At 36.4% G+C, this 24,241-nt stretch overlaps 2 protein-coding genes and 1 long non-coding RNA gene across 4 annotated transcripts; all 3 read right to left on the reverse strand.

Moving 5' to 3' along the window:
• Positions 1–3,070, reverse strand: LOC126799391 (uncharacterized). The gene is made up of 4 exons (XR_007672616.1): positions 1,264–3,070; positions 1,024–1,110; positions 383–509; positions 1–162 (listed from the first exon to the last, which is right to left on the reverse strand). It is a non-coding gene; the product is annotated as an uncharacterized LOC126799391 (long non-coding RNA).
• Positions 3,071–3,925: 855 nt separating this feature from the next.
• LOC126799389 (uncharacterized) lies at positions 3,926–6,626 on the reverse strand. 2 transcript variants are annotated; one of them, XM_050526589.1, is made up of 5 exons: positions 6,203–6,626; positions 6,002–6,128; positions 5,509–5,910; positions 4,450–4,540; positions 3,926–4,322 (listed from the first exon to the last, which is right to left on the reverse strand). In XM_050526589.1, the coding sequence occupies exons 1-5, from the start codon at positions 6,264–6,266 to the stop codon at positions 4,269–4,271; spliced, it is 738 nt and encodes a 245-aa protein (XP_050382546.1). In that variant the 5' UTR covers positions 6,267–6,626; the 3' UTR covers positions 3,926–4,268. The 2 variants fall into 2 exon arrangements, with proteins under 2 accessions (XP_050382546.1, XP_050382545.1); XM_050526588.1 differs by having other exon boundaries at positions 6,002–6,133.
• A 2,032-nt stretch (positions 6,627–8,658) lies between these two features.
• LOC126799384 (nuclear pore complex protein NUP93A-like) lies at positions 8,659–15,239 on the reverse strand. The gene is made up of 15 exons (XM_050526582.1): positions 15,066–15,239; positions 14,742–14,833; positions 14,506–14,572; positions 13,993–14,052; positions 13,785–13,874; positions 13,247–13,489; positions 12,816–12,911; positions 12,578–12,712; positions 12,296–12,349; positions 12,108–12,191; positions 11,611–11,697; positions 10,617–11,519; positions 9,968–10,149; positions 9,328–9,619; positions 8,659–8,892 (listed from the first exon to the last, which is right to left on the reverse strand). The coding sequence occupies exons 1-15, from the start codon at positions 15,165–15,167 to the stop codon at positions 8,815–8,817; spliced, it is 2,565 nt and encodes an 854-aa protein (XP_050382539.1). The 5' UTR covers positions 15,168–15,239; the 3' UTR covers positions 8,659–8,814.
• Between the last annotated feature and the right edge of the window lie 9,002 nt (positions 15,240–24,241).

Here is a 24,241-nt window from a genome sequence, read left to right on the forward strand (position 1 = left end):
TGGCTTCCAGTTATTATCACATCACCTAAGATGTATACATCTAAACCGTCAAGACCAATTAACTGATATACAACAACCTAAAATACAGCCCTTAACCACAGAAAGAATTGTTTCCATTACAAATCTCATCCACCAATCCTCTCTAAAAAATTCCAAGAAATGCTGCAAAACAACAGACAAAACCAGCTTAGAAATTATTGACAAAGTACAAAAAATAAATGAAAAAGTCATCCAGCAGTAGCATTTACATAAACGCCTACTGAATGATCATTGTGCGAACCACAAGGCTCTAACTTGAACATTTCCTTTTTCCATATCAAACTAAAAGTACAACCAAGCAGAATAGTCAAGGGACCGTTGCAAATCAGTTGAAATATTTTACCTCAGGAATACACAAGTTAATGACAGATTTCACATGAATCTTTCCTTGTAGTCCATGAACGTTGGCCACATGATTAACAGTAACGAATCCTGACTCCGCTCAGCAGTCTCGACAATCTCATCAGTGGCTGAAGTGGCAACACAGAAAATCAAATTAGCCTACTGGCAATTTACACAAACAATTAATCATTCATATATCAATATACTTGTTCACCTAAAGTAATTCCACCAATACAGTTTATTAGGAAACAATATTTACACAATCGATATCATTGAAACTAAAGTAGTGAGCTTCCACACAACATCAAGGATCATGACTTTTCTTACATGCTCTTCTAACATCTAAGGTATATAAGATATGTTTTAGTAAATAATAAACTTGCATTCTCGAAACAATTCAAATTAGGTACAATAAGTTATAAAATATTTGCTACCAACTCATTTAAAATCATGGTGCTTTAACCAAATAGACAAAAAACGATGGAAGTCATCCTCTCCACAATTTTGATCATAAACACAGAAAATGAAGATATCTCCCACCCATAAGCACTCAAAATCATACTGCTTTACCAAGAAACTGCACTGGAAAGCTAAGTAACAAAAGCGAGGAATATAAACAGCTAGTTCATGAAGATACCATACCTCATCAACAAATCAATACTTGTTTGTAGTCCGAATAGAAAATTTGGCATCCTTCTCGGAAAGTATGATACCATCCCAGAGAGAGATCTGTTAAAAAAAACATTAAATTTAAGCTACTCTAAAATAAATTAGGATATATTATAAAGGAAACAGAACCAATAAAGGCGAAAGGATAGAGGTAGGTATACACATCTTCTTCCATAAGTCAAAAGCACATGTGGATCACCATCCACAGCTTACCTGATTCACTGCGTTCTTTGGGGTCACATATTCAGCAGCTAGAAAAACAAAAACCTACCACAGATTGCAAGAGAACAAGAAAGGGATCAGCTTCAGATTTATTGACACAACTACATGACTTCAACGGAGTGTAAAATCAGAACAGAGAGTGCATTGACCTATTAGTGATTTCAACACTCAGTGACAGTAGATACTTCAATTTCATTGCAACAACACACAAGATAACAGCGACAGCTTCATGAAATTAAATGAAACTAATTACTGTAGTCTTGTTTTCCTAGTCGTGTGTATGATAGTATCTATTACTTTTCATGATTATCATGGATTCAATAAAAACATTGTACCACCTATTTCTACTTGGAGCATATGCATCGAACCATGAAAAGAAGAACAAAATCGAACTAACATTGAGAACCACTTCTGTACCCAAGACGATTTGAAGCACACACATTAATCATATGATTTTCTGTTTACATCGATATTGTGGTAAAGGAATGTTCAAAACATGAATAGTACTTTAGATACTGTTATTATGAAAATCACATATGGAAGTCCAACATCCCTGAAACAATGATCAGAGTGTGGTTAGAACTTATCTCTCAACCCTGTGATTAGAAGTTCAGCTTCCTAAAAACATTAAGTCACAAAGTCCTGCTCATAAAACACTGGAACCTTCCCACCCAATTATAAAATCTTCAATGTTATAAAACTATTGGGATACTGGGTCTGTGATTGATAATATATGAGATTAAAAGGCCACAAAATGGAACCATTTATTTGCTATTGGATTTATGTTTGAACCAAAATCATTTATGTAGTCTGCTCAAAGGCAAAAGAACTGACCATGATCAGCTATGCTTATATACATGTATAATAGATAAGTTAGAAACTGTAATATATATATATATATATATATATATATCTTCATGATGAGGGTTTGTGTATGGATGCCTACAGACTAAAGCTGCATTTCCTTGGTTCATCTGTATCTTGATTTAAAACATTACCGAACTGATCTAGCATACATTAACAGTTGCTACTTGACAAATTTGGGTTCTAGTCATTCAGTGCCAAGTGGGATAGCAGAAGTAGCTAGTAGCTACCACACTCTATCATGCTTCTCATAAATTCTAGTGTCAGGATCTTGGTTATTACACCAAGTAAATGTACATCCAGAAGCAGGTAAAGAAATTAGACGGTTACAGTTCAGAAACCATTGGAAATTAAGCATAAATTAAGAAGTCATTCTAACACCTCCAAACATTAATTGATAATACAGTTAAAATCGCCGATAATAAGCATTAGCAGGCTTAAATCTAGATAACTATTGCCAGAGATGTAGCTGTTGGTTTTTATGTGCATGCATGTAAAGAAAAGTAGCATAAAACGATTATCTGTTATGAAACAGTGAAAGAAGCTATCATGCTTAAAGATAATATTCACAGTCAATTTGCTACTATTCCAAAAAAGCAACAAGCCTGGAATTAGAATCTCCCGGTGAAATCACAGATTCTGAGGAGTGCAAGGATCGATTAGGTTATCTGGGTTTGGACGAAATGATTCGTACAATCTGGTAATCTTCGATTCTGATGTTGCACGAGCAACTAACTCTTCAAAATCAACTTCGACAAAACGATCAGGATGTAAGAATGGGGTGGGATTTACGTTCTCGATTCCAGTAATACAGCACAAGGTTAAGAATGGGCTAAGAAACAAGATTTGGTGTCCGATTATGAAGGATTGAACTGCAAAATTCGATCAGGGAAAGGTAGGGGGAGAGCTGAGACGGTCGAGTCGGTGGTGGTGTACGTTAATTTTACTCCATTTGTTACCGGCTCCATTCGGCTCAGTGCAGCTTAAGTGAGCCGAGAGATTGGGTTCCAAATAAGCTGGGCCAATACGACAGAAAAGGAAGTTAATTGTCTTGATTTTAAGTTCATTACCGAGTGTGAAACAATTGAACTGCTCGTTGCCCTGCTTCACATGCAGAATATACGTTCTATCTAGCTAATAGCTCTTCATAAGATGGTTATCATATGAAGCATACTTGGTTAATTGTTGCGCTAGATATGAGATAGATGAGTTTTGCTTGGTCTTCTCTGGGTTCTCTCCATAAATTTTATAACTCCTTGGATTCTATTCATATAAAGACCTAATGGATTCACGAGAAATATATTTTAAACAACTGTTTAAACCTCTCCTCGCTCTTGGCTTCCACGCTAGGCCAAATAACTCGGGAGGAAATAAAAGAGAATTTGACCAGAAAACTTTCCTTCCCATTCAGTTGCTGAAAGGATAGAGATAAGCTTTCGAGGTGATATATAATAATCTACATGGGGTGTGACATAAGCGATTAGAAAGACGACCTACGACCCCTAAGTTTAAGTCAGACGTGATGGCTCTCCTTACCAGTGAAGGGAACTGGAAAGCGATGCTATAGTGCTATGGACACTGGACCAATGGAAGTGAACTTCTCTCATTCAGTGTAGATTACCTTAGTTTAGAGGTAGGAGATAACATTGTTTATGAGAGCACAATGATTTGAGATAATAGAAACCCAGGAGGTCTGAAACTGGGATTAATAGTTGGCTTTTTACTGCATTTTGTTCTAGTCATTCCTAGGCCTCTTTTCAACCAAAAAAAAAGGTAAAAAACAAACATTGTCAAATTGACCAATAGATAAAAACCCACAAGTTTTTCAGTTTAAGCAACTCATCAAGTCATCAGGCATAAAGCTGCTCTCTCTGTCAACAACTACAACTACAACTACAACTAACCATCAAGTACATATCTGCCAGCTGTCAGATGAGGAACTGACGACTGACTATGCAAAAACAGCGCTCCAGCCTAGTCTGAATGAAACATTCTCAAATGCAAGCTCCCATGAATTGGTCATTCAATGACAACAAGCCATTATCAGTACTTGAAATTTGGATATACAGAACTGCCTTGTGGCTAATGAGAAGCACTTGACATGAAGGTTAAAACGTGTTGGCTTTACGTTGCTAACTGAGGGATAGTTTTATGCTTTGACGACGTCGTGTATTAGCCTCTATCCTCTTCATGGCCAAAAGAAAATTGTCACTATCTTGTTGCTGGATCATTTAACTCGGTACATAATAAACTCAACTTCAAATGTCAATCTAGGACAGGAAGTTCCACCTTGTCAAAGGAAAAGAAACTCACCCGTCCCTGTTCCACATTACAGAACTTTAAAGGAATACCCCCACATTGTCCCTCAAGGGCGTGAATCTCTGCTCTGGATGGAGGATTTCCCCTAAAGAAGTCAAGCATGTAATTAGATACTATTACAAGAGAGGGAGATACCAAGTCAATTGAGAAAAGATGTTTCCCGTTTATAATCTTTTTTTTCTCATTCTGAACAATTAAACTCTGGTTCTAGAAGTGTATGAGAGTGATCTAAGCTCAAATTAAAACGTCATTTTCCCAAATTTTATCAGGTAATCATTAATTTTCAACCACAATTACTATTGAAAGACCATCAATCCAGCCTCACTGAATTACAATCTCAATTCAAATAGGTTCTCCAAATAACTATGTGTCAGGTGTACATCACATGAAATATCTCCATGAAAACATTCATTACTGAATTGGTGCCAACCCATTCCCAAATGAAGTTTTCTTCAGCAATGACAATAACAGTAGACCTTAGCTCTCTTACAAATGTTAAGAAGGGAAAACAATGTTCTTGGAAGGCCCAGAAAGGGACCTCGAAGCAAATAGCTAAGAAATAAAAGGCAAACAAAAGGGATGATTATCGTATGGAAGTGAAAATGTAAATAATGAACCACCTATTGGACCAAATTATAAATTCCAAATCCATAATTTAAAAATAAAACACTCATGAAATGATCACACATGAGCAAACTTTAGTGTTGGCTACTATTCTACAAAACTTTGCAAAAGAATTGGCTTCATAGGTTTGCATGAAGCTGTGCAGGAGTTAAATTAATTCTCATACTAAAATCAAATAAGAAATTGCAAGAGTGGCTAAAAAAAATGATGTGGATGTTGTTTTCCTGCATAAAAAGACTTAACAATGACTCTACAACTACTACTCTGTATATTGTATAATGCATACAATATTTAAACGACAGGCAGATCCAACATGTGCTATGATGATGATGATGCTTAGTTTCTAATACCAACAAGCGCACACAAAAACAAGTAATTACAAAATGAAATAAATTGAGTTACATTATATCAAGTAACCAGAACACATACCTGGTAAAACAGAGCACAAAGCTTGGATCACCGGGACAAGTCTTCCGGAATTTGCTGTTAGGGAGATACACATTAAAAGCCGGCCAAGCTTCATTAATCTGCATCTCCTTAAACAGGCCAACGACATGCCAGATCTCTTTCGATTCCAGCTTCACCACCTCTTCACTTTCAGGACCACCTTGGGAAGAAATAGAATCACATTGAGTCTTAGCCTTCTTCACAGACCAGGGAATCCCATAGCGCCCAACAATGTAACCAAGAGACTTGAGTTGCCTATAAGCTCGAAACTCCTCCCAACAGCATCCAAACTTGCCACTTGACATCTTGACATACAAATGTTCCAAAGAAAGGTCGGTACGAGTCTCATCTGACACAACCAAAGCCCCAATTTCAACCAAAAACCTTGATACAATTGTGACATGTCAACAACATGAGCAAGAGGAAAAACAAGAGAAAGAATTAAGGAAGTGGGGCGGAGGCTTATTTGACTTACAGAAGTTCAGGAATGGAGTAATAGAGCTTGCCACTGCGAACAATACCGGTAGACTTGGAAAATGTGCCCTTTTGAACTACGACTTGAGCCATGCCCACCTCATCGTTCCAGCATGCCTTGGATACAACTGCCCTGAAACAACCCGCAGCATCAGACTGGGGACCCTTTAATAGTTTCTAGATATGAAGCAAAAATACCAACCTGGGTTGCAATTTGGATGCAGACCCAGAAACATAGTGAGCTTGTTGTTCTTCTTCTTCTTCATCGTCGAAACAATCCGGCGGCTCCATTAAGGGGTAGGAAGGGGCTTCGGATTTCATTGAAAAAGAAGAATGGAATCTGTTTAAGCCAGCGGCAGATCTAATGTCCGAAATATAGGTGAGCGGAAAACAAATTAATCCAGAATTGTTAAAACTCTTGGTAACCGAAAATACAATTTTTCAAAGTGTTTTTTGAGAATTTAAAAGATCTTCTATCTATCTATTAATAAAGCAAGAAATGGGTGGGGAAGTTTCTAGCGCAGAAATCTTCGACAAGGTCGGTATGTATCATACACTGTCTAAAATCACAGGTTGGATCAAGAGGAGGAGGGGATGTTTACGGAGGTATAGAGAGAGAGAGAGAGAGAGAGTTGAGGGAGGAAGAGGAAATGATGAAATCAGTATCAGGAGTGTGCAAATTATAAAAGGTACTTATATTCATACTTAGAGCCTTAAGTACGCTCGAGTCGTTCGTGTTTGGCTCGCTTTTAGCCCGTTCGGTTCGAATTTGTAAAATTAAATGAGCCGAGTTTGAACTTAATATTAAGTCCGACCTTAAAAATGAGCCGAGCTTAAATAATAAATATTTGGTTCGTTTGACTCGTTGAGCTCATGAGTTAGCTCAGACTTGTTAAAAACTCGGCTCGTTAATAAATTTTCACTCATTAACTTTTATAGTATATATAAAGTATGATTTTTATATAAGAAATAATATTAAAAATATAATATTAGTTCGAAAGAACTGAAAACTTCTTTCTAGAATAATTAGTTAAAAACTTTAAGTTTAATAACGAGTTTGATTTGTTATTTTTAGTTTATTACAAATATAATGGGATTTTGTGTGATGCTATGACATTAGATTTTAAATTTTTCTTTTTAATATCTAAATTTTAAAATTTTAATTTTATATGATTCAAGGCCGCTCGATCCGAGTTTGACCTCATCTAATAAAATGAGCCGGCCCAAACTCAGCTCGAGTTTTTTCAAGCCGAGCCGAGGTTGAACATGAAGCACAAAAATCAAATTTTGACCCGACTTGAGCTCGATCGAATGAAAATGAGTCAAACATGAACAACCTAGTATTTAGCTCGGCTCATTTACACACATATTCATACCTCCTAAAATGACACATACACCTCTTTCTTTTTTCATACCAATCTTAACAAAGTCAACACATGAAATGACCCAAAAAAACATTCAACATACATACGACATAGATCTTACAACGAAATTTATTCTCTATGTACCGAGATAGCCTTGATCATTTCAACAAAATTTGTCCAAAAATAATATATCCAGATTCATTCACATTCAATGATTAAGTAAAATTTTATGTCAAATTTAAAGATTATGTAATATGTAGGTATCGACTCTAATGTATTTTTCAAAAGATGATGTGCACACTGTATTGATATTAATTTTTTGGTTTTTAGCTACTGTATACATTGACTTCATTTTTCTGTTCCACTGTAATTATCATTATCAATGATGATTTTGAAACACTTGTAGATAAATATATATTTACTTTAAACAAACAAGTTAGTTATGAATCTAAACAAAACTAAGTACTCATTGAACGAACAAAAACAGTGTGATGGATGTCTAATTAAATGAGGTATAATTAACAATTGTAGAGGTATGGATAGCTTTTTATTGATTTAAATGGACAATGGGCATTTTGGAAACAATTAAGAGGTCTAAATAGTATTTTACTATTTTGTAAAAGCAAATTGGAGGTTCATTGACTAAAGAGGTGTATGTGCCAATTTGTGAGGTATGAATAGAAGCTCTCCAAAATAAATTACAATAATAAAATGATTAAAAAAATATATCGAGGGGACTTGATTGGAGTGTTTGCACCTTAATTGAAAATGAGAGAATTTTAGATTAACAAGAACACAATAGAGCCAGGAGCGCGCAGTACACTAGACTGACTAGAGACTAATTGAGTTGACAAAAGGAGCCCCACCTAAATCACAAATTGAAAATGAGAACAGACAAACATCACGTTAGACTTCCTTCACAAATAACACTCATAAGTCTCCTAACAAAGTATGGTTGAGATTGGTTAATTTTTCTGCCCAGCGGGAAACAAAAATTAGCCGTCCCTAATTATTTTTTGCCCAACGGCTGTTAGGTGCGCTGTGCCTTAGGTCCGCTTCTGGTTTAAGCACAGCAAACACAAACACAAGCACAAACACACTCGTCTTGAATTATTGGAGACAGAAGAACATAGCACAACCCAACTAAATGTCTCGTTTGCCCCCGCCTGTCCTTGTTAATTATAGAATCACGTATCAGCTATCTAGCTTCATTTGCTCCTCCGGTTACCATTTCACATTCTAAAAAGAAACAAATTAATTTTTTGTCAAAGGAAAAGCAAATAGACACCAGAGATAATTTCTTGATCCACTCTAGCTTGATAATAAACTTTTTGATACTTAATAATGCACACACTAACATTCAGTTCAGAAGCGAGAGTCGATTAGGCAACTAGTTACTTGGCCAAAATAAAACAAATAGGAGAGAGCTAGTCTTCTGGAAGTCCTGACTTCACAAGCTTCGGGCGAGTTTTTCATACAGCTCACGTGGCCAATTTCTATTGGAATTATTTGCAATGAAGCTGGCAATCTGCAAAAACCAATTCACTCATCAAAAAGGCAGAACCAAAGACAAACAAGAAAAGCTACAGGTGCTACCCACGCTTATTTAATGGCGCAACGCATCTCCAAACAAAAGGCGTATTCAATAGGAGAGAGTGGAATTAAGGAATGAGAAACCATGGCAACTCAATCAACATTCGGGTCAAGTAATTAAGATGAATAAAACATTGATGGCCAAATGACCAAGCATACACCAGAACTAGAATGACATCATAATCACCCTCAATTTTCACATAGGAACAGCCCAGAATTAGGACCGAAGTTGCTTGATATCTATGGAATATCCCCACTAAATATAATAATATGCTTTAGAGAAGATAAATAAATATTAAAAACAATAAGGGCCAAATACACATAGGATAAGCCAAAAGGCATATGATACAATACAATTTTTAAAGCATACCTTAGCCCTCAAGGCTCGGAGTGATCCATCAGAATCCACCATGTTGTCCAGACAAGTCAGTGCAACTTTCAAAAGGTCCGGAACACAAGCTTGGACATGGGGACTTAAGTTCTTGTACACATCAGTGGTAGTATCTGGTGTTCGGGGATCTAAAGGAAGAAATTGAAGTCTGGCAACCTCCCTCAAAGCATCAACATAATGACCTAGTCTTGCCAACTTATGTATCGAGAGTATGGCCTCGAGTTGTCTTAAAACAGTCTCCTGGGCTAAAACATTCTCCCTCTCCTGAGGACTGCAGGGAACAATCAGACGACTTCATCAGCTAAACTGAGTGTGCATAAAAGAGTGAAAATCTAATACCCAAATTATTTATGAAAGGTAGTGAGAGTCAAGAACACCCAAAAAAGGGAATGTGGATCCTGTGCGAAAATAAGCATGACCATGTAAACATTGCAACATTCTGCAAGGTTATTGACAACATATTGCTAACTCTATTAATATGTCATGGGAAGGTCTACAGCTAACTCAATTATTGACAGGTTTTACTTTTAATCAGAAATAGTCAAATACCGACGTAAACAGAAACATTATTTAAACTTCAAACTGACATCAAGACAAAAGTATGGCCGCGTCAACATACCTTACTTCAGATGAATATTTGTCCATAGCCAATATCTCATTTCCTGAATGAATCAGACCAGCAGTTCGACTCTCACCATCCGCTCTACCACGTGACAAGGCACAAATCGCTTCTGAGAGGCACTTGTTAATGGTATCCAATGCCATTGAAAAAGCCCCTACTCGTTTCTGTATTTCTATTGACTGGATAAAGAGAGGGAACTAGGTTAGAGCAACTATGAGAATAGTTATTTATGACATATACATGAAACATCAGAAGAAAACCAAGTATCAGGTGTTTACAATATCCACTAACTAAGCTTTTCACCAGAAATCTAATTGTGGTTCTTGAAATAATTATAGACATCCCAAGAAAATTTACACTTTTATTGTAATCCTCCCCGAGAAGAAAAACAGGTTTTTATCAATGGGTCCACTTGTTTGCTCAAACAAGAAGTCCAAGTTGGAATCATGGTTAAACTTAAACTCCAAAAGGTCCAAACATAACCATAACACAACCCCAGTATCACTTGCACCTTTAAAGGTACCACAGCCACACTTAATTAGAGTACAGATTCCTTTTCAGACCACTAAACTGCATCTAAGATGGAAAGACTCGATACACTTTCTGAAAAATTTAAAAGCATGGAGGTCAGGGAAAGAAGCATTACTTTTTCATACAACCCAGTTTCCTGACAATGGTGAGCAGCTTCAAGCAGAAATTGCTGTCTTGCTTTTACATCAGTCAAAAATCGTCTCAATTCACCTTCTTCACCAGCACCTCTTGAACCAAGTAAAAGATATACCCCACTATCTCTCAACAACAGCTCTGTAAGTAGTTGCTTAAGCATCAAATTTCTTTGCCTTTGCTGATCCACATTACCTCTTCCAGACCATGACATATGACCACCACCAACTGCAGCAGCAGCCTGTGCATAATATTCTAATGCTATTGATAGATTATCAATTCGTAAATATGCAGATCCATACTGCCTGATGATGCTGGATGCCTCTGCATAAGAGTCCATGACTCCCATCTTTTGTCCAGCTCCAGCTGCTTCGGAGAGGACCCCATGGTCTGCTAATACAATTGATATGTGTGCAGCATCAATGTTATATCCGTCGTCTCCAGATTCTTGGGATAAGTATACAACAGCTGGTATCAACTGGATGCTTAAAAGAAGAATGTATGGATATACCAGCGGGTCCTTTCCATTTTTCGTATAATATGATGGTTCAAATTTATTTAAGTAAGCCTGCAGATCTTCCAATGTGTATGGTACAAAGCTCTCATTCATAACAATGGATGCAGCTCCAACTGGGCAGTCTCTTACAGCTGACAATTTGAACCATAAGAAATCCTCTATAGTGTTAAAAAGAGTTGGCAGATCACGTAACAGGTGGTCGATTTGCCTACGAGAACCAGATATGAGAGCATAAAGTAATAACTTTTTCTTGTCATATGCAGGTCGACCGGCACGATCACCTATTCTAAGAATTTTTTCGCATTCCTCAGATGCTGCAGTTGCAATCTCTGCAGGCACCATACCTCCAGTATTAATCCACTCGGTGAGCTGTCCAAAACTGAAGTAATGACTAAGTCTATTCCATATAAACAACAGTTTAGCATATGGATAACTGGAAGGGAGGGGGGGGGATATTTACCAGAGGAGCAAAGTGGCTTGAGGCACGAGATGTCAACGCAACAGATCTTGCTTCATCATAGTAGCCAGTTCTCATGCAGAAGTAGATCTGCCACACATAGAAGACAGGACTCAGTGAAGATTCCCAGTTCCATGATAATGTACTACTAAAGCAGTCCTTAAGAAGTTTGGGGAGAGACGAGTTATCCAAATACCCAAAACAGAAACATATACGTTTTCCATCTAATAAATGGTGGTATAAAATAACAATATTATCTGATCCAGCATAAATACAAAAAACAATTATAAAATGTAAACGAAATTCAAATATATTAAGAAAGAAATAAAGGAAAAAAAACAAGAAATAACACAGCTATGAATTAAATGAATCGCCCCATTAAGATAGTCTGGCAGCCCAGAAGAACAAAATTTTCTAACAGGTCGTCCATCCCATACAACATTTGCTTTGAAACTTGTAAGATGATTATACATGTAGCTTTATAAATGTAAAGCACTGACCTGCTGCCAAGTGGTATCAACAGGAGGCTGCCTACGTGCATCAATTGCATCAAAGTCTAGAACTCCATAATCTCTTAACCGAATCTGCAAAGAAACAAATTAGATACTAAGGTACAAGATGAAAGATATGCGGATAGCATAACATGTAGCAACAAGCAAGTTCTCAACATTTAAACATGATTACAAACCCGAAGGAAGGCGCGAACTCTTTGTAAATTTCCAACAACCCCTCCTAGGGCAGCCTGCACGGAGATGGAGAGATGACTATTACATTGTGACAAAGAGTAGAACAAAAGTAAAGTAATTTTTGCATATAAATAAACAATTTTAAAAAAAAATCAAAATTAAAAATCTAAGAAAGAGAAACATCTTGATAAGCCAATGAGATAGCATATAGCCATTCTGAAGGTTACTCATTTTAGCAAATTTGATTACGAAAAGGCAATTAACATACAAAACAAACTCTCTACCTGTGCAGGGTGACTTTGAATTGTATCCATGATGTACTTTTCATGCCCCCATTCTAGGTGGCGCCTTGCACCAATAACTAATGACATCCTTTTTGAAACATTTCGTTGAATGTTCATATCTTCATTCAGCAATGTCTGTCAATAGAGTGATAAAGTCAACAGTCGCTCGTCTTATAGATGACAGTCGCCACCTTTTTAATTCATACATTTCATAGATAGAGAGGAGGATTAAAATTACCTGAAGAAGGTGCCATATCTTCTGCATGTTCACTGATTTTCCTCCAGATGAATGAAGGCCTAAACTTTCATATGCACCCTTGAAAGCTGTAGCGGGCTAGGGAAAGTAAAATAAACAGCAATGATTTCATAAGTATATCTTCAATCAGTCTTTAAAGGCACACATTTTCTAAAAGATGCTATTCCCAAAGAAAATACCGCAAAATTGGCCACCAAACAAAAGTTGATGTCATTAGAAACCAGCACATATCTCTACAGTCCTGTGCTGGCAATTAGATACAGAACAATTGTTGAGCGCAGCATATTCTCTTAGAACTTTTTCATTTTTTTTCTTTTTATCATACCCAGAAAAGCTCACAAATAAGGGATCAAAACTGTTCAAATGATGTCAGAACTCTCTCACAACTTTCAAAAGAAAAAAAATTATCTCACCTTAAATGGTAAACCACGCTGCCTCGCATTGTTCAAATTCTTTACAACATCGGCATAGGCAGAGGCTTTTCTTTCAAGGAGGGGCTTGCTGGCTAGGGGTACAAGCTCCATGCTAGATGCACCAGGTGAAACTTGACCAGGGCGACTACCACGGGTGACAGTATGAGTCATATTAGCCCTTGGTAATGTTGAAATCTGACTCAAGCTTTGAAGAAAATCACGCTTTTCCATTTGCCAGTCCTCCTGCCACCAACAATGAAAGTTGAAAATAAAATAAAATCGTAAGCTCAAACTATGAATCTTAACACCCTCATCTCTGAATAATTCTTCCGTGTCTTTTTTTTTTTTACAATAATAAAGGTCACAGACTCACAGGATTAACCATTTGACAACAAAATATAAAATACAAATAAAAAACATGATGAGGGAAGTTGGAAATGCCAATCCAAGGATAGCATTTGATCTTATATAGAAAATGAGAATGGTAGTAAATATATATAGTGAAATTCAGTGATAATTCACAACTGAATACACTAACCTCCAAAACTTTAAACATGTGATCATTGAAGCTTCTGACGTTATCCTTCTGAGCTTCTTGGACAGCTGAGACCATTGCCATTTCATGGACCTACGGAGAGTCAAAAAAAATTATATACAATAAGGTCAATTTACATTACCATCCACAATGAAAAGATACAAGCATGCATCTGAAAATGATGACATCGGTCAAAATGAAGTACATGTACCTGCTGCAAATAGTCTTCAATGCTTGTCGTTTCGGCAGGAAAAACGTCCTCAAATGTTGTCTTTAAACAAAAGGAACAGGGCACAAAAAAAACAAATTAGTGCCAAAGATGAAGAAAGAGTAATGCATCGCAGACTCCAAACAAATATCCCATAAAGATATAGACCCACAAAATAGGGGAAGAGAAAGAAGATGTAAAAGTAAAGCAATTTCTGTTCGAATTTGAACTTGATTGAGTTAATCTAAAAATCAAGAGAAGCGTGATTTACAAGTTACAAGTAAGCTGATATTTTGGAAATATAGTATTAGCGACTTTCTCTGTCGTTATTTCAATTCAGATGATTATACTATATATTTAATTCAATCACACTATTTTTTAAGCAGAACATGACTCAATTAATAAGTTCTTCTATCATAACGTATTTGCTCCTCACAATCATGCGTGAAAGTCACTAATTAACCGTTCCAAGGCTGCACATCAATACAAAAAAAAAAAGATTATAAGCAAAATTACCTTCAGTTCAAAAGACTTTAGGTCCCGAGCAAGCTGCTCCGCGTTCAGACCCTCACGAGCAAGAAGCCTGCAAACGTATTGACATAGAAAAGTGAACTCATATACTTCCTATAGTCAACAGAAACAGTAGTTACAATGTTTAAAACACCTCCAAACCTCAAAGCAATATCAACTTCTAATTCACTACTATGTTAAGTAAAGCAAAATTATCGATTCGACAGTAAAAACTCTGGTACCTGGTGGCAGCAATGGATTGCTGAGGAGCCTCATTTCGAAGAGTCTTGGCTTTGAGCTTCTTCGATAACGTCTCCAACTGATCCAAGTTTCTCTGAGAACAAAAAAAACACCGAAACAAATCACATTGTGAGAATACAAAACGGCCTAATGAAGCAACCGAAGCTACACCAAAGCTAACATAGCCAAAATCCAAACAAACAAACACGAGTTTTCTCATTAGTTTCTGGAAATTTAAAGGCGCGCGGCTCTAAACCGAAACCTAGATAGATTCAATTAAAGAATACCTAAGCTGAACATTCAATTTCCAGAGAGAGAGAGAGAACCTGGAGAGGGGGGAACTGAGCGGAGGGAGCGGCTTGTTCGAGAAGCTTGGTGGAGGAGTGGAGGAGATCGGTCCAGCTACTCATGTTCTGATCCGACGCCATGGCATTTAGCTCTATCCACCGCTCTGAGTCAGAGAGAGAGAACAAGAGAGGTTTAAGAGCTCAAAAGCCCTAATAATACAGACTCAGGCGCCTTTCAATTTTTTAGCTAATTACTTAAATGTCCGCCCGCACTTTTTTAATTACATTTTACCCCTTTAATATTTTGAAGCGTATTATATATGGATTTGTGTAAATTTATTTTAATTGTCGATTTTTTAGAAAATTTATAAAACTCTTTGAAAAATTCACGTATTGTTACAGAATAATGTAATATGCATTGAAATATGGAGAAATATCTTTTTTGATAAATAGATCTTTATATAGGCATTACATCAAATATCTCATAGAATCATGGATTATATAGGTTGTATTTGGTATAACTGGGCTTATTAGAAAAGTTAGCTTATACTTATTTCTGACAATAAGTGGCTAATAAGTAAAGTAGTTGAATGTTTAGTAAACTTACTTTTATAAGCAGCTGTTTATGGCATAAGTCGTGACAATATGTTTGGTAAATCATACTGACTTTTGTTTTTGTTTGTACATTGACCAATCTAGACATGAATAATTTATGACTTTTTTATTTTATTTTTTAAGAAAAGATTTCATGTCTTGTGCTAATACAACATAAAATTCTTTTATCAATAATTTAACATAAAAAATGGTATCAACTAACATTAATAAATAATTTTTGTTCTCCTATAGTAACTTTAATAACAACATACATTTTTCATTGACATCAAGTAACTATTAAAATTATCAATATTTTAAATTCACGAATCTAGTCCAATCAACTGAACTAATTTGTATACATAAGATATTTTCCTATGACAATACAAAAGAAATACAAAAAATTTGTACATTGATCATTAGGTCGATCAATTACATGAACATCCACATCAAGATGATCTCCTTCAGAGTTTTCTTCTTATACTGTTGTTCAACTTTAGTTCAAGCAGCCTACAAAATATAAAACTAATAAAAGTGAATTCAAGCTACACATAAATAATCTTCGAATCTAATAATAAACTGGTTCAGTTTGAACATTATATTCATTTGATTTAAAGTTACCTGTCTTCACACTAGTTTTATCAAGTTCTCTATCAAATTCTCTACAACACATCATAAGATTTTCAAAAACAGGGTTCACCCCATCACTTTTGGCAGTAAGAATGCCAACCTCATGAACTAATTGCACAAGAGTGTCTTTCTGAAACCTTTCTCCATTTTCCTTGAACAAATTCAACCACGCTGTCTTTGAGAATGCCTGCAGATCAACGGGATTCGTTTTGCAATGCAGGAGATAGCAACTGAATAGTTACCTTCCTCCAGTTTTTTGCGAAACCTTTCCTTGATGATAGCAGGGGGTGGAATTCAGTCTACCTTGGTCAAGTGCAGCCAAGTTATGTCCAGTAGCTCACCCTGAAAAGCAAACATGGGTTCACTAGTGAAAACTAATCTAAACAACAACACACAGAACTAATCTAAACTACAAAATATAAAGCTAATAAAATGAAAGTAGTACTACAAAAGATACAAATTTACGGAACCTTGCAAATCTGTAAAATCAATTTACCTTGGCAGAACACAATTCAGGAAAGTCATTGGTAGGACGTCAGGAGATATTGCTAATTAAGTCAAATATGGGCATACAACCCATCCAGATGAGTACTTTGAAAAAAATATTGTGAGTCTGTGTGATCTCATAATACATATATCTACTGTAATATCTGGGCTCATGCTCTCCCACAAGATTCACCTATTCTTCTGCTCATTATGATTTTGTTCTACTCTCAATTTAAATATGGAGATCATGAAAATATCCAGACCAATCCTCATACAACAGTGAAGTAAAAGATTACCAATGAACTCATTATCAAAATATAAACTAGATGAATTATATGGATTGACAGTCCAGTAGGGAGTACACTACCTAAAACTTTGTCATCTGGAATTTACTTCTTTACAGTGATCAGGTTTCTATAAAGAAGTAAAGAACTAATCCAAGTGAATTCAAACTAAAGGAAGAACACAATGAGCGCCTTGATTTTGGTCATAAGTTCAATCTATAATTGGTACAGGTCCTAAAATGACCACATACCACATCGAAATTGATTAGCAAACTGAGAGAGGCTAATCAATGTTTTCAATCTTATATCTGACTAGACAAAAGAGAGCAACAAAAGCATGTGGTTAAAAAGTAGAGTGGTACAAAAAAGACCACAAGAATTCAATTTCATTTTGGCAGAGCTGATTAGTTTGTAGGGAAAGATAAGCAATACCTTGCAACTGATTCTCCCTATAGAATCTAAGGGAGAGGGTCTCGTAAAATGAAGTGCTGATGATCCTTCTGGACTAAGATATCCCTATGAGGAATCACCAAGAACTACGGTTTCAGGTTTAGTCTCAACAGTAAACTTACTGCGAGTTTCCTTCATTTAAAATTAATACATGACACCTGATAAATGCTGAAGAGAGCCAAGTACAGTAGCAAAATACCAGAGTCTAGTACACTAAATTTTAATCAGTAAGCTTGTATGGTTTGAATCAGGAGAGGGAAAATGACCTTTGAAAAATGATACTCTTTAGGTAATGATATTTTAATAAAAAGGTTGCCCTCATTGGATGAACCGCCATCAACTGTAATAGTCAGTGTGTCAGTTGATGAGCGCCTTCCAAGACCAAAGACTTGGATTTTGCTGTGGGAGGCTGAATCCCTTCTAGTTCCAAAGTAAGAAGTTCAAGTTCTTTCTTGCTCAAATCAATATATCAGATTAGACAGTTGTTTGTATCGGCTATGAAGAGTCCTACAGAGGAAAAGAATAGATTAAATTCTTATTGCAAAAAGTACATTGATATCTCAAGTTACCATTTTCCCATGAATGAAAGAGAGAATAGAACATCTACAAAGTTTATAAAATTAGAATTTAATCAGAGTATCCAACAGATGAAGTCAAAAATGACACGAGCAGAATTTCAAGTGGCACACACACACATATATAGACATATATACGTGTGTTTTATATAAGAGAAAAAAAAACTCACCATTCTTTGCTTCAATGATTCCTAATGGTTCTAAAAGCTCAAAGATATAATGTGAAAAATGAAGAGTTGGATTGGGTATGAAGAGTTTAGGCAAGACTCACCCAAAGAAGTAAGGAAAGCATCGTCGAAACCCGCCGGACGAGATGAGCTCGCTGAAAAATCAATGAAGGCATCTCACTACCTCTGATTCAATCTATCTGAAAACAAAGGTGTTTGTATGATCGAAAGGTATGAAAAGGAAGAGGAAGGAGAGACGAGTTCAATGGTGAGGTTGCATGTCGGAGCTCTTGCCGAATCAGCGGCGGTAGAATGAAGAAAATGGTGACAGTGGAGGAGAAGAGAGAGACCGAATGGTTCTCTGTCTCAACGAAGAAGAGAAAAGAAAACGAGGGAGAGAGAGAGAAGGAACGTGAGGAAGAAAAGAAAAAGGACTTGGGCCCGGGTCTTGGGCTCGGGTCAAGTTGAAAAAGGCTGGGCTCCAAAAACAAATACCCAAACAAAAAATTACTTAAAAACAAAATACAACTTTAGAAAATCGTAAAAATAAAACCGAGCGTTGGAAAAATATTCCGAAGACATTTCTGAGCTCATGGCGACGTGTAGTTTAATAACAACGTATTAAATAACTTATTAAACAACGTATTAAACTACATACTCATAATTTAAGCTAAATGTCAATTAATTAATCTTAATGTGTCAGTAATCAAATTAGAAATCTCAGGTCTTACAAAAGCATTCGAAATTGCTCATCCAGCATATTCACGCAAGCAACGTGAACTTAACAGACAAAGTCTTCGCTCAAGAGTAGATACTCCCGTGTTCTCCACACATTCAAAGGTAATTTTTCATTAACGTTCCCGTTTTTGAACGTATAGATATCTTATATCGGGCGCTATTAGTCTTCTTCATGTCTCATTTCTGATCTTTCTTATAACGCCGATGAGAGCAAAGAGGGATATGATTACCTTATTGGTTGATGTTTTTCGTGTTACGGACCTGGGGGAGTCACAATTGTTTTGAAAAGCAAATTAATCGATTTTCGTATGGTCGACTTAGTGCACCGCTATTTTGGGTGCGATCATGAGTATCGTCGTTTGTATCGATTTTTCTTGTGACCATATACGTCACCCCTTCTAATTCCTATTATACTTGAATCTAATTGATTTCGTATTTATTTTTGCAGATGTCATCGCCATCTTGACCGGAATTTGGCCTTCTTGATCTAGAATGCAAGGAATATCACCGCTGGGTTTCCGACATGGAGCTCGCTTTCGAGAGCCGAGGGATCGAAGACATGTTTGCTGACCCTCCTGCTAATTTCCCACCTATGGCCAAGACTCAAGCTCTCATCTTCATGAGACGTCACATCCATGCCACTCTCAAGAGGCAATACTTGAACGTAAAAGATCCTAGAGAATTATGGGACAAACTACGCTTGCGGTACAACAACGTTCATGATAAGCTTCTCCCTGAATTGACCGTTAGATGAGATAACATATGTCTATTGGATTATAAGAGAGTGAATGACTTCAATCAGGATATGTTATGTCTGCAATCCGATCTTGGCACTGTTGGTTTCATCAAGACCGACCTAGATTTTCTCAATAAGACATTAGATATGTTTCCAATCAATTATGAGGTTTAAGCTCATATGTACCGCACTCATATAGAAGAAGGGAAGATCCGTTTTTTTTGCCGACTTAATGTCGCTCTTAGAAAAGAATGAGAGGCATTCTGAGATCCTCCTCAACAATAACAATAGACATGTTGGCACTAAAAAGATTTATACGCCACAGTCTAACTATGGGAAGACTCATAAGCAAAATAATCAATCAAGGAACGCTCCATACCAGCACCAAAACAACAACTCTCGTGGTGGGAGGCAATAAGGCCGTTCTCGGCTCAAGTCCAATACTTGGACTCGAGCTGTCCCTGTCCCAAACCTCAAGGAGGCCGTGTGCCACCTCATGCCTCGACTTCTAGTTATGGCAAGTCTCTATGCTTCAAATGTGGCTCATTCAAGCATTTTAATCGCAATTGACGCGATAGCAAAGAGATGATCAAGGCATACTCCGCCTACAATAAGTTTATACAACCTGAATCGAATCATTGAATGAGGACCCTGATATCGAGACTCACCACATCTCCATGAAGCCTGAGCCCCTTGCTTGCAAATGCTAAGCCTCCGGCCACTACCATGGATACCCCTGACTTTGATTAGTCGCCTTTAGCTTATCCTAGCTTTATGATTTCAGTATTGTTATGACCGACCGTCATTGTTATTTTCATTGACTTTGTAATAGTCTTTTGCCATGTTCAAAATATCGGTATCGTGGGATATATATTGTTTTTTTTAAATGGAGATATCAGATATATCGGGGATTTTGGAAAAAAATATCGTTCCTCTTTCGAAATTATTTATTTATTTATTATTGAATTACATACAAACAAATACAATTATTATTGTTATGCACGTTGGTTAACAAAACTACAATACTCTACCCAAGACATGCGAGCCATATAGTACGAATTGTAATGGTTAACATGATAGTCATATATCTCATTTGAGCTACCAACAGTTTCTCCGAGAAGAGGATAGTAAGGATGAACCCAACTCGATAATTGATCATAAACGTCTCCAAACTGATCATAATTGTAAATATGATGACCAGATTGATAGTTGACTTCATGTGATTCGTTTGACATCCCACTGTGTTCTGTGCCTAAACTGATAGAATCAAAACTTAAGGCAACTGAACTAACATCAGATGAAATACTTTGATCATCAATGGCTCCTCTTGTCCTCCTCCTGCACCTATTTTGCTATTGCGCACCATGACCGCATGGTCTAGATCCATGATTCTCATCTTGGGTAGCATGATCAAAATTACTTTCACAAGTAAACTGCTCAAATCCTCCACCTATATAAGATTTTCCATATTCAAATCTTGTATCTCCACCACCTTGTCGACTTCCACCTCTACCATCACCATTACCACCACCACCACCACCACCATCATCATCACTATCTGAACTATCTGGAGTTGCTACACCGCCCCACACACTAGGATTATCAGAATCATTTCTCATGTCTCTAACTTCATCAGATAATACCTTGTTCACATCAATTCCAAAATTAGTTGCCTTTTCTACGACATGTGGAGGAGGGTTGCCATTTTCATCATCGAGGTATGCAGGCATAATCCAATCATGAAGAGGATCAATGTCATTCTGAAGTGGTTCACTAGCAACATGAAGTAGATAGATATAGTTGTTTTCATTGATCACATTATCCTTTGCTCGTTTATCACATAGTCGTAACTTCATGTTGTAGTAGCAGTATACGAGTTTTTCCAACTTCTGATATGCAAGACGGTTCCTTTGCTTTGTATGAACAAGAGAAAAAGTGCTCCAATTTCTTTTACAAGTAGAAGAGGAAGTCGTTTGTGCTAAAATACGCATGACAATTCTTGATACGTTTGGTGCAGAATACCCCCATTGTGTCCACCAATCAGCTATAAATGAACTATAGTTGGTTACCACGAACTACATCAACTTTCATAAATGATGAAAATTCATATAAACTACAAACCTGAACTTCTGGTCCCTCTTGAATCAACCTATTACAAAACATATTTAGTTGATCTATAAATTTATAGAATATTTACCACATTCGGCTCAATCTGACATCATCATCTTAAAATGTGGATCTTCAACTTTCTTTGCTGCAACACCAACAAATATGAAAAACCAGATGTTGACTTTTTCACTCTATCTCTCATACCATTCACAAATGATTTAACCATGCTTTGTTTTGGCCCAGTATCCTTGGGTGACATTCGATTTGGAGGATCTGGAAACTGATACTGATAGGATTTTGATCGATCATCTTGTTGCCAATGATGAATGCTACTACCACCTTTTGATTCTGATTTTGGCGGGAATCGAGAACTTGCACTCCTCATAAATTGAGAGTTATGACGATCTACAGTTGATCGTCTAATTGCCTCTCTATAACCTTCCAATTCAGAAGGATGCATGTCTTCTGGATATTGATGTCCATCATCATTATCATCATTGTACGGAATTTCTTGACTCCCAAGATAATCATTCCGGAGTTCTTCTCTAATATCTTCTTCAACAACTGCTTTTTCTTGCTTGGCTATTTGTTTTTTCTTTATCCATGTTGTCACCTCATGCTTCACTTCTGGTGGTACCTTGTCACATTTTTTACACTTTTGTGTGGATCGTATCCTGCTAAATGACCCTTCAATCTTGTAATTCCACCACTTTAAAAAGTTCTACAAAAAATACACATATTGTGCCATTTCGATTTCCTTCAATAAGATATGCATACTTCCATGCTGGATCATTTTCCCGTCCACTACTACTTGCCATTATTGATCTAGAACATAACAATATAAGCCATCAGTTCAATATCAATAATTAGCATATAATTTATTACTTATATTCTAAAACAAACATTATCTCTAAGATAAAACTATTTAGACAAAGAGATTTATACAAAACATTTACCTGAATTTTACAAACATATTTTCGTAAGAATACAAGAATGCAAATAAGCTGATGTTCTATATGTGTTGCATGCTGCTCTTATATAGACATCAGCAACAATGAGGCAAATTTCAGTTGCTAGTGTCATCCTTCCATGATGGGTTCACGGGTTGCTAGTAACCTATAAAGGTATGAGTTTTGTTTATTGTTTTCATATCACTAGTTCACTACTTTTGCCTAACATCCAACTACATTTTGTTTCATTTCTTGGTCTATATATTAGCTGAGTATTCCTAGCTAGTTCCTACTTCTTATTATACTATATTGGATTCACATCATTCTTGATTCACATCCATAACTTTTGACATGACAAATTTCAGTATTATCATAATTCCATGATGGGTTCACGGGTTGCTAGCAATCTATGAAGGTATGAGGAAACTTCTAGGAGACAAAGACTACAATGTGACTCATCTTTTCTTACTTTCCCTAATAGTGCTCGAGGAGAACACTCCTTATCTAGATATCATTTGAGAGAACGTCAAGGCGATAAAGATTACTACTCTTTCTATATTCCTCGAGGAGAACACTTGTTACTGAAATTACTCGAAAACTCACTCTTCATCTGGAATTCTAGATCCTTCATGTCATTTTATTTTGGATTCCCTCAAGGTCAAGAAGAGCACTGGTCACTAATATGACTTGACTTTTAAGAGTTCATATTTGAACCTTCACTCCTCATCTCGATATCTTTTACGAAAAATTAAAAATTAGCCGATTGAAGGATTACTCTTCTAGTCTTATTTTTTATATCCCTTGAGGCTCGAGGTGATTAATTAATCAAAAACTGCAGGACAAGGAGAGTCTGAGACATCCTCAAGTTGAGTTAATTTTTTTTAAGTGAAAATTTTCAAATATTTATCTAAAATATTGAAGATATATCGTAAATATTGGAGATATTTTATGTTATCGGAGAAATATAGCAGATACGGGAAAAAATAAGATATTTACCCCTAAGATATATCTTTAAAAAAATATCGGAGGATATATCAGAAATATCAGGGAGATTTTGTTCCTTGCTACTAACGTCTTAGGGCCCCCATTTAAAATTTATTTATGCATTACCTGGATGAGAGTGTTGTGCTTCTATGCTCGTGCTTTTACGTAGAAATTATGGGCTTAATGTTTCAAGAGGTATGCTTTTTGTTATGGTACACTACTTATTTTACAATACATGAATCTTAGGTATGGTATATTTCTAATTTCTCTTCTACATTTTATTATGGCATAAATGTTGATTTGCACCCCAAATTTGGTCTTAATTGTCAATTTGCACCTCGAACTTGCATTTGAGTCAATTTACCTCCTAAACTTGGTAAAAATTGCCGTTTACACCCCGAACTTGCATTTGAGTCAATTTACCTCCTAAACTTGGTAAAAATTGCCGATTTGCACCATATTCATTAAATTTAATGTTTTCAATCTAATTTTAAGTCACATGTCATGCATTTAAG

This window comes from Argentina anserina, chromosome 6, assembly GCF_933775445.1.
Source record: "Argentina anserina chromosome 6, drPotAnse1.1, whole genome shotgun sequence".
NCBI classification, from domain to species: Eukaryota; Viridiplantae; Streptophyta; class Magnoliopsida; order Rosales; family Rosaceae; genus Argentina; species Argentina anserina.

Bases quoted from the DNA above. Each gene is read 5' to 3' on its own strand.
- LOC126799389 (XM_050526588.1), bottom strand. From the start codon at position 6,321: ATGAAATCCGAAGCCCCTTCCTACCCCTTAATGGAGCCGCCGGATTGT. The intron at 6,134-6,202 runs GTTGGTATTTTT...GGGTTGTTTCAG, and splicing joins GCATCCAAATTGCAACCCAG to GGCAGTTGTATCCAAGGCAT. The intron at 4,541-5,508 runs GTATGTGTTCTG...TGACTTCTTTAG, and splicing joins TTTGTGCTCTGTTTTACCAG to GGGAAATCCTCCATCCAGAG.
- LOC126799384 (XM_050526582.1), bottom strand. From the start codon at position 15,167: ATGGCGTCGGATCAGAACATGAGTAGCTGGACCGATCTCCTCCACTCC. The intron at 14,573-14,741 runs GTACCAGAGTTT...ATACGTTTGCAG, and splicing joins CAATCCATTGCTGCCACCAG to GCTTCTTGCTCGTGAGGGTC. The intron at 11,520-11,610 runs GTAAATATCCCC...AGTTTTGGACAG, and splicing joins CAAGCCACTTTGCTCCTCTG to CTCACCGAGTGGATTAATAC.